The sequence below is a fragment of the Falco punctatus genome (genome assembly GCF_963210335.1).
Source record: "Falco punctatus genome assembly, chromosome: 5".
Taxonomy (NCBI): Eukaryota; Metazoa; Chordata; class Aves; order Falconiformes; family Falconidae; genus Falco; species Falco punctatus.
In genome coordinates, this window is record NC_137584.1 from 76147924 (window position 1) to 76158424 (window position 10501).

General features: G+C 44.4%; 1 protein-coding gene across 2 annotated transcripts in view; it reads right to left on the bottom strand.

Moving 5' to 3' along the window:
- The window catches only part of TFAP2D (transcription factor AP-2 delta), a 74109-nt gene that overhangs the window by 39212 nt on the left and 24396 nt on the right, over positions 1 to 10501 (bottom strand). For both annotated transcript variants that reach the window (XM_080389158.1, XM_080389157.1), the window contains one exon: positions 7409 to 7469. In XM_080389158.1, the coding sequence (XP_080245284.1) occupies positions 7409 to 7469 (61 nt within the window). The remainder of the gene's footprint in view (positions 1 to 7408; positions 7470 to 10501) is intronic.

The window sequence follows — 10501 nt, forward strand, 5'->3', positions numbered from 1 at the left end:
TTTGCTTTGTTTCCCAAGCCTAGAATGAACAAAAGTTAGGCCATGTGATACTGAGAAAGGTAGTTACAGCAAACATGGAAAGAGTGTTTCCTCTTCCTTATTTCTGTCTCCCCATCAAATAGCACAAGTCAGTACAAAATGCCAACACAAGCTGATGATGGGTTGTGTAGATGACAGCAGCAAGAACAACAGAGCCATACTCTAACTCAACAGTCTTGTCAACACAATGAAAATCCCAATAACACATGATGTGAAAAAAGCTTGGTCTGTTTTGATTGTAGGTTTCTCTTTGTATAGATGAAGAGGACAATAGGGTGGCTGGAGTGCAATGATTTATTCTGATTTAGTTATGTGCTTGGGCACCTGCTGAAATGTAAGTCTCTCTGATGCACTCAGAGTTAAATATTTGTGCATCTTTTAATTGACAAAATCCGTATTCTTACATATTTTATGCTTCTCATAAGTAATGTTATTGCTTCATTAGGCATGAGAAAGACAAATATCTGTTGACATCAATGAATGATTTTTACACTTTAAGTACAAACATTTTTTTTAATGCAGGTCTCTAATTTTGTATAGATACACAGACCCTTACACTCTGCATGGTCATTTCTTATTTGTTAATCATAACAGCTGCAATATGATGGGTATTTTACGTTCATTCAAGATAAGGTAATCCCTTTCTCCAAGATATTAATCCATAAATATAATGCACTTATGGAAAGAAACATCATAATAAACTGGTGACAACAGTGCAGAAGTACTGTGACAACAGTGCAGAAGTACTGTTTATTTTGTTTTTCAGGATTTACATGTTTGTGTGCTTGTGTACATTATTAAGTATAAGCACGCCTGAATGCCTACAGATTAATCTTACATAAAATATTAATAACATGCTATGCTTTTTATTAGTCTATTATTTATATCTACAGGTGTTGTTAGTGGGAGTCTTCAGCTTATAGTATATTTTCTGTTCTGTTCTGAAATTCTGGCAAGTTTACAGTACATTACAAAATTAAAAAATGAAAATCTTCTTCTCCTTAGCTTTTTTTTCCCCTAGTAAGTAGCAAATCTAAGCAAGCAGTGAACAGTATAGAGTTTATTTAGTACTATTTAATTCTGTGTTCAGTTCCAAAAAGTCAATAAGCAATTTAAATTATTCTCCAAATTATTCTCACTTGACCCATTCATCGGTCTCTGGAGCTAAATGTTCAAAATTCTAAAACTCATCAATATTTGTCAGGAAAAATGTAAGTGCTGCTTTGTTTATCGCTTATTGTTACGGTTTTTCTTAAGTTAAAAAACTTAGCATCATGTATGTAGTCTTGTAAACCAGCTCGTTCCATGAATGTAATTCTGAGATAATATCCCTCACTACAACATTCATGCTAAGAAAACAAAATCATGCCTGCATGCACAAAACATGTTTGTTTGTTTGTTTGCTTATAATATTAACCAGAAAATTCAACAGGACTGAGGGGATGGTTAGCCGTTTTTAAGACCAGTCTCTTACCTACATGACGTTTATAAGGCTAGTAAGAGTGTTAAGGGTTTTAAGCGTAAGCAGTGTTAAAAAAATAACTGGGGAGAAGCCAGGTATTATGGTGGGAAACAGAATAGCATAAACAAGGGGGGTTGTTACAGGAATTCAGCTTTAAAGACTATATGAACATGCAAAAGGATGTTAAATCTCAGGCACCCAGGACCAGCCCTCCGTGACTGAGACGGCACCGACAGAAGCACAGAAGCACTTGTACAGTTCCTGGGGTGAAGGATAGGACCCAAAACAGAGCCAAAAGAAAATAAACCTACTGCTTTTCTCTTTCCTATGCACAAGCCATAAGAACTCAGCACTTTTGAATCCCTTTACTGGGCCCTCCCTGAGCCAGCGTTTGGGAAAATTACTGGATGGTGTAGGTGAACTTGTGGGGCTGCAGGACGAAGGCTTGAGCAGGCTGTGCATGGTGTGGGTTGTGTGTGCAAAGGAGGGATGAGGGGCTGAGGCTCTGCCCCTGGTGTCCCACGAGTGGGGTCTGCATGGGGCCGAGGAAATGGTGTTGAGCGTGGGGGAGCTGTGCTCGTCCCAGGAGGCACTGGCAGGTTGCATGTGGTGTGTGCGTGTCGGGTGCCCACTTGTGTTGTGCTTCGACACACTTTGCTCCCTGCGTGCGTGCCTGAGTTTGCGGGGTGCCAGGAACTGCTCGGTGTGGTGTGCATGGCTCTGAAATCGACACTGAGGCAGGCCAAGCTGGGACTGTGTGGGTCACGACAACCCACAGCTCGGAACGGAGCAAAGAAAAACACAGCGTACACAACCTCTACCCCAGCAGGAGGGGGGAGCAGCACAGACCCCCAAAGTGGGTGAGATCCCCACCCAGGAGCTTTCCATCGCCTCTCTATGCCCAAGCCTGGAACATCCCTTTGCAGCTCAACAAGGCAAAACAACCGACCAACCCAAAATCCATTAAAAAAACCCCACAAAACAACAACAAAACCAAACTAAAGAGAAAGCAGCCTAACCCTCAATCTCACGTCTCTTCCCCAAACTTCTCCCAAAGGTCTGGCTGGTGCAGGACCCGGGGGGCGGCTCCACTCCGCTCCCCCCCCACCCCCCCCCCCCGGCCCGGCGGCGCGCTCGGTGCCCGGCAGAGCCCGCTCTGGACGGCTGCTCAGCCCCCTCCGGCCCCTTCCCCAGCACCAACTCCGGCCCCCTGAAAGTCGCCGACCGATTTGGCTTTAGTCGGCTGGAGATTATCTCAGCTGGAACCGCGAGAGCCATTAATTAAGCCATCTATTTAGGGTTTTAATGCGATTTAAATTGGCCCTTGGAATAGAAAAGAAAAAAGACAACAGTGCTAATGACAGTGCATTAGGATCGGAACACAATGACGAGCTATTACAAGAGTCCCGAGGCTCTTGTAAGGTTCAGAAGAGCCGGGCGAAGGAAGGGAAGAGGACAACAAAGGGAAGACGAGGAGGGGAGCTGCCCTGCTCTCGGTGGGCTCCCGGCCGGGCACGGGGAGATGGCTGGAGCGCGGGGACCCCCGGCCGCCGCCCCGGGACCGCCCGGCGCTGCCCAGCGGGAAGGAGAGCTGCCCTGCCCCTCCCCTCCCCCAAGGCAGGGGGCAGGGCCGGAGGGGGCCAGGGGCGGCCAGGGGGTCCTCAGTCACCCTGCGAGGTCACTCTGGCAGGTAACTCCAGTCAGGCCAGGTAACTCCAGTCAGTTTGGCAGAGCAGGGGATAGCAAGGTGAAGGGGATGGCCCCTCTGCCCGTTCCTGCATCCCGGGATGCCTGGAGGAGCCTGCGGTGGTGGTGGGGTGGGGTGACACGCCAGCACCCTAATTTTTTCCCTTTCATCTACACACAAAGTAACAGGGGAGAAGATTCGCCTGGGGAGAGGCGCAAAGCCCTCAGCCCCTGCCCTCACCCGCCTTCTCCAATCTCTGCCCAAAGTCTCGTCCTTAATGACTGAGTCATTAGGCGGTAGTTTGGAGTGTCCAAAAGTAAAATTAGAATGGGGGAGAGGATCAAGGCTCAGCGAGTGCCTTTCAAATAAGAGGTGATACCACCACGAAGTACATAAAAGGCACAGGCGAAAAAGGGGAGCGCCTTTCCCCGGATTTTATTGGTAGACTTTATGGTGACTGATGGTTGAGCTTTTAAGAAGAGGGTGTTTTTTACTTTCTTTCTTTTTTTTTTTTTTTCCTTCTTATTTTTCTTTCTTTTTATTTTTTTTTTAATCAAATAAGATCTGAGGGTTGTTCCTAGCTAGGCACTAATGCATTCGGATGTCAGTCACCTCTAAGCGATTTGACAAACTCAAGATCTCTTAAAACGTGCAGAGTTCAGATCATATTAATTCCCCAAAAATGTTTTGATTCAAAGTAGTTTGTATTTTATGTTGCCAAGGGCAATCGAAAAAGAGCTATTGCCGATAGGTTGGCCCTTCTCTCTTCATGGCCCAGAGGCGATAGCAGTATTTAAGCTTCTGAAATTAGCCTGGGGCAGGAACGATGGATGATCACAAAGCGAAACAAGGGCTTTTTTTGGAGTTTGCCATCTCGATTTCATAAAACGATGCAGGCCAAATGTCACCGTGTTGTCTTTTTAATCCAAATATGTGGAGGTGAGGACACCAAGACTGCATACACTTCATGTCCGAGGGATGGAGAATGGATGGGTGTGGAAGGGGGCTTGGAGGGCATTTTAAAAAGAAGGACATTCCCGGCCCCTCCCCCACCCCCACCCCCACCCTCCCAAAAAAAAAAAAGAAAAGAAAAAAGAAAAAGGTTATTTTAAAAAGAGAGAGAGAAGGTAAAAGAGAGACAGGAAAATCAAACAGGAATCAGGTTATTCTGCTTTTAAAATGGCAACCTAGAGAGGAATTAAAAGGGAATGGGTATGTAATAAAAGCCTGAGACGATTAATAGGAAAATATAAGAGGGGAGGGATTTTTTTAATGATTAAAAAGCATAGACGACTCCTGTAAATAGAAGCTTCATTTCTTCAAGTGATTTCTTTTGAAACGAGCGATCTGAATATTCAACTTTAAGGCAAAGCTCCACTCTGTATGTACAACATTAATATGATCTCTGCAGAATTTGGTACTCAGAAATATTAACATATCAAAGCCGGTGCCTGAGGCTAGAGAAGCTATCGATACAGGAGCAGTAGGAAAAGTAAAGATTATTGGTTCTGATGGTTAGAGCAGGGAAGCTCCGGGCTAAATCCTGCACACCATTAACTGAAAGTGATAGCATGGGGATCTCTGCCCTGGACTCGGTGGCAAATATTTTCTCTAGCTAGTAATTAGCTCTCCAGCACCTAAGCCTTGCAAAAATCTTTTACTTTCCGAGCCTCATTAAAAGCAAACACCAAATCACTGCACTAAACAATCTAGAAGGCAGATGATATGTGCAATGGCAGCCAGAGATGGAAGCAGTTTGTGATGTTCGTCAGTCTTATCAGTATTAATACCAGGACTGCAAACCATGGCACTTTCTTTAGAGATTGCTTTTTTTGAGAGAGGACTAGGGAACTCTGTATTCCTCTGGGAAAGTATATGGGAACCTTTCTTTTCCCTTCCTTCCTTCCTTCCTTCCTTCCTTCCTTCCTTCCTTACTTCCTTCCTTCCTCCCTTCCTCCCTTCCTCCCTCCCTTCCCTTCCTTTCCCTTCTTTCTTTCTCTTTCTTTCCCTTCTTTCTTTCTTTCTTTCTTTCTTTCCTTCTTTCTCTTTCCTTCCTTCCTTCCTTTCTTTTCCTTTCTTTTCCTTTCTCCCTTTCTCCCTTCTTTCCTTCCCTCCCTCCCTTCCTTCCTTCTTTCCTTCCCTCCCTCCCTTCCTTCCTTCTTTCCTTCCTTTGCCCCTTTTCCTCCTGCTGCTGCATCTAAAGCACTCAAAACCAACCTTTAAAAAAGTGTATATATTAGTGACAAAAATAAAATAAAAAATCTGACACGAGATGTTTAAAATATTAGGGAAGCCGCTCTCGAGTTAATATATTCTTATTGATGTATTACTAGAAAAGAAGTGTGATTTATTTATATGGGATACTGTATAGCGCTTAGGCGCAGGATGTTTTGATTACTGCTAACACCTATCGCTTTTTTTGAAGTCGGACAAAATATTTATTATGTATTTTTAATATACATTTGAAACTTATCCTCTCGCCTTTGATATCTTCCCTGAATATGCCAGGAGATAGATAGCAGTGCAGTAGTAGTTCAACACTTAAATCAGGGTGGAGAAACCCTCACATTTTCATGCTGGATTTCCTTTACTATCAATCTTTAAATCCTTGAATAATTTGATGGCTTTAAAAAGAGAGAAGGGGAGAGAGAGGAAGAGAGTCTTGACTGCAATCATCTGCACAGGTAATTGGAATCTGCTTAGCAGGAGCTGGAGAGCTGAATAAACCGGAGTTGAGCTGAGCTGAGGTTTGAGCCGCCCGTCAGCTGGGAAATGAGAGACGCAGCCAGACTCCACAGGCACAGACCCCAGCTGATGGGGACTCGGTCCTCCTCTCCCTCAGCTAACGATCTCCTCGGAGGTCAGCTCTGGGATCAAACCCGAAAGAATTACCCCTTCTTCCTCGGGATAACTAGAGCCCACCGAAACCCCAGAGACGAGCCCCTGGGCAGGCGCAGGCACCGACACCACGACTCGGGCAGGACTTGGCCAGCCCGGCACGCTGCCAGCCCTCTCCGCAGCGTCCGCCCAGCGCTGCCCAGGGAGGGGCCCGGAGATGTGGACACCCCCGGCCCCGCCGCTCGCCTTCCCCGCACGCCCCGGGGAGAGCGGCGCGGCGGGCGGCGGGGCCGGGGCCGCGCGGCGCGGCGCGGCGGGGCCGGGAGCTGTCCCTTCAGCACCACCGCGCCGCCGCCGCCCGCCCCGCCGCTCCTGCCGCCCGCCCCGCCGAGCCGAGCCGAGCTGAGCTGAGCTGAGCTGAGCTGAACCCCCTGCTCTGCAGCAGGTGCGGGGAGAGGGCACCCCCAAACCTCCCCTCCCGTACATGTCACCGCCTGTGCGCCCAGGTCCGCCCGCCACAGCTGCGTGTCACTGTTGTTTCGGTGTAAAGTTTGTTTAGGTTGAAATCAGCCCGCTGCTCCGGTAGGATCGCATCGCCTAAAACACCTCTTAAACATCTGCTTTTCAGGGCGATGGAATGACTAAAGAAAGGCAGTAACGGGTCAAGGAGCTCGAGTTCCAAGGGCCTGAGCCACCAAGTGTCCTCTCTCCGACTGCATTATTCGTTTTATATTGGAAAGGAAAGTATGTGTTTAAGCTTGTAAGAAGAATGTGTTCCTCAGGCCTTTAGACGACTTTTGTTTCTCTTTCAGGGTAAGTGACAGCAATAACAAACTCCCCGGAACGCTCAGGTTTCACAAACTCTGAAGAAATGCTTATTTAACAAGAGTTCCAAATCTTTCCTCTAACTTTGACGTTAGATATTTACATTGACAGATGGTTATCAAATGAAGTGACACTCAAAAGAGAGTTCCACACCGGTCTGTAGCGCTACTAAAAACACATTTCCAAAAAACCTCCTTCCTTTCCCCACACGAGATCAAACTGCCGATTTAACAGTCCTGCGCCAGGGAACACGTTTCTCAAACTATCAGGGATCAACTCGGTTAAAGGGGGAATGATAAAAGGAGTCAAGGCGGCTCTGGATTCAGCGGGAGCATCCTAGAGCTACTGAGGAACAGGTCATTTGTAAAGTGCAAATGGACTCTGAAATGTGAAGTGCTCTAAGCTAGTTTGAAAGTGGTTCTGCCAAACGTCAATTTATCACTATTTCGGCAGTCATCCAAACTGCACTGAACAGTGAGGGAGAGAAAGAGAGAGAGAAATGGAGAGGGGTTTATGTTTACAAAAACTGATAGACGCAAGTATTTGTAACCTCTTACCTCTTCTTATCACACCTCCTTGCCCGTTCAGTACAAGTCCACACTGGGCCTCCACTGAGCTCTTAAGTAACGAGGGGAAAAAACAGGAAAGAAAGAAAATCAGCCACAGAATCCCAGAGAGACCCCACAGACCTTTTGCTTTGTCACACGACTCACTCAGGAACAATAGTTAAGGTGAACTGGAAAACCAGTGACTCTCATCGAACTCCAGTACTCTGGCGAAATCCCACCACCACCCTGCAGTCTGTCCCTGCTCCACCAAATAATTATCAATTTCATTTCCATTTAAATAAGAGTTTCTCCTGAACTGGGGACTTTAGGTCGGCAGTTACATGACAGGGCAGAAGATAAACAAGTACTCTTGAGAGAGGTGTGTTCCCACTCTACCGTTGCACACACAAAGGTAAAAATAACAGTTTTATGTAGTATTTTTGCATGTTTAGCTGCATATTTTATGTGTATATATATATATATATATATATATATATATTTACACACACGCGGAGCTAAATTCATGTATCTGTTTCCCGACACCTCTATACCGACTTACAAAGTATTCATAGAAGTAGACAAAGAGCACAAACACCAGACGACCTATTGGGCTTTGCCGGCTACACAGAGTCGTAAGAGTGTTGTAACAATGCGTGTGTCCGCACATAGGTGGGGATGAATATGCATCTTTGCGCACACACAAACAGAGGCACCCATGTGTGAGTGTGGGGTGAAGAACCATCCAAAAACCTGCCTAGGGCTTCTGGTGCACATCCGAAGAGATCTCACTTCTTTATTCTCCTGTTACAAGGCTGATTATTTCGGGATCTTCGCCCTCCTTAATAAATATTTTTATTGGAATGATAAAAGACTTGAAAGGGTTGGGTTTTCTTTGGGTTTTTCCTTATGTTGGGGTTAAAAAAACACAACAAACCAAACCTAAATCTTTGCCCAGTGGAAATGTGTTAAAGACGCATTTTCCTCTACAAACAAACGAGGTATTGGACATGAAAGAGGCCTTTAAGGGTGTTAACCTATTCAACAGCCCGTGAAGAGTTAAGTAAATGCGGAGAGAGTCGGTGCATAATAAAAACCCCACTTTACAAAACAATCTTTACAGTCCTGGCTCTCTCCCCCACTTTCACCATATTGGCGCTGGCCCTGTAAGACCTTCCTTTTCAAGGCTCTTTTTTATTTTAAGTGTTCTGCCTTAAAGTGATTATGAAATCAATATGAAAAAAACTTGGCGACTGAGCATAAATTAAAGCGGTGATGGGAAAAGGTGTGACAGTTTTCTTTGTTGCCCATGGAAAATCTTTTTAGGGCACTGAAAGATGCCACTCCAGCTCCAAGACTGTTTGCATCTGTTAGGCTGACTTAAACCGCCCTCGAAACTATTGGACATTCACTTAAAATTCTGTGCAGGGAAAAGTATATTTACATTTGTTGCATTTGAAATGAGGCATATGCTGATGAACGTTTTAAAAAGAAAGACTAAGGAGAAAGGGGAAGACTGGTTAGACCACAATTTTGGTTTAAAAGTATTTGTGTGCAGTCCTATTTCTGTTTGCCAGCAAAACGCTTCTTTCTAAGCCCAAGGTGATATTCGCAAGGGTCCAAGTTTGTTCTGAATCATCTAAATCGTAACGAGAAATATTAATATTTTCAAGTTGTCACCGCTCAGCCTTTTCGATACCTCAGTACACTCCCTCTTCTGTTCGGGAAAAGAAGGAGGAGGAAAAATAAAGAAAAGATTAGGTACAAAAGCGTAAGTCTTTTACTTTCGAATGAAGTGTGATCGAAAAATTAATATTTTCCAAAGAAAAGCTGTTGATTTTTTCTTCTTTAAATAAATAAAAAAAGAATGTGCCTTTAGCAGCTTAACCAACCTCTTCTCCTTTTTTTTTTTTTTTTTTTTTTTTTTTAAAAAGGGAAACATGTTGTTTGGTCGGATGACATTGCATAAATGACCAGTTGAATGGCACTAAGTCGAAAATTGGATAAACTATGGTGCTTTTTTGCCCGGGACTTAGGCATTGTCTGCTGTCTTGCAAACGTTCCTAATCCCCTCTTTTGAAAAATACAAGGCTTTGTGCCTGCCAAAGAAAAAAAATTTGTACAGATACAAAAAAATCAGCAGCAGACGTGGTTATAAAAAGGAGTAAATAGGTTTTAGTTGAGCTGAGCAGTGAATGGCAGATTTTTTTTTTTTTTTTGAGGGGGGTAACATAAGGAGATCCTTGTGAAAAATGTAAACAAAAAATGGCCAGAGAGGGTAAAATTATATAGTGAATTTTAATGCAGAAAGCTAGGTTTAAATAGTTAGGGTTTCCTTCTCAGAGGTATAAAAGATAACATTCTTTGTTGTTGGGTTGTTGGATTCTTTTCTCCTTAAAAAAAAAAAAAAGGAAAAAGAAAAAAAAGGGGGGTGGGGTGGGGGGGGAAAGATTTCTTTTCTTCTCTACCAATAGAGGTTTGGGCGGGTTTTTTTTGTTGGTTTGTTTTGTTTTTAAAGGAAGAAAATAAACCTTCTTAGTTTTACAAACTTCGGTATATTTTTTTCCCCGAGTCTTTGACCGCTACGTCTTTTTTAGAAAGACCAACATAGAAAGCTTTGTATGACTGGGAGCCAGATTTGGGGGAAAAGTAAGTACAGTAAATACGGTCCCATTTGTCTGTCCCCGCTGATCGGGAAGCCTTTAGTTCCTCACTCGTCGGGAGAAGGAAGGTTTGCTTTTGGTTGGAAGGGACTTTGCGAAATGGGTGTGAGATACAGGAGGGCGTTGTTTGTAATTTTGGAAAGAAATTTCAGTTCAGCCACCGGCTCGATTTACCGGAGGTGAAGTTTTAGTGCGGGGGAAAGTATTTTTGAGCGGATAAAGCTGATGGTTTGGATACATAGAAAAAGAATTTTTTTTGGATGAGTCCAGATGCCGGTTAGGGGGGAATGGATGAGTGATTAGACGCATAGATAGATGAATTCAGCGTTATCTGCTTGTATCTCTCTCCCTATTAACATCTAGATCGCATATTGCGAGGGATTTTTATCGGACTGAGTATTTCTGACGAACGTTTGCTCCCGTTTATTTCTTCCCTGCCTCA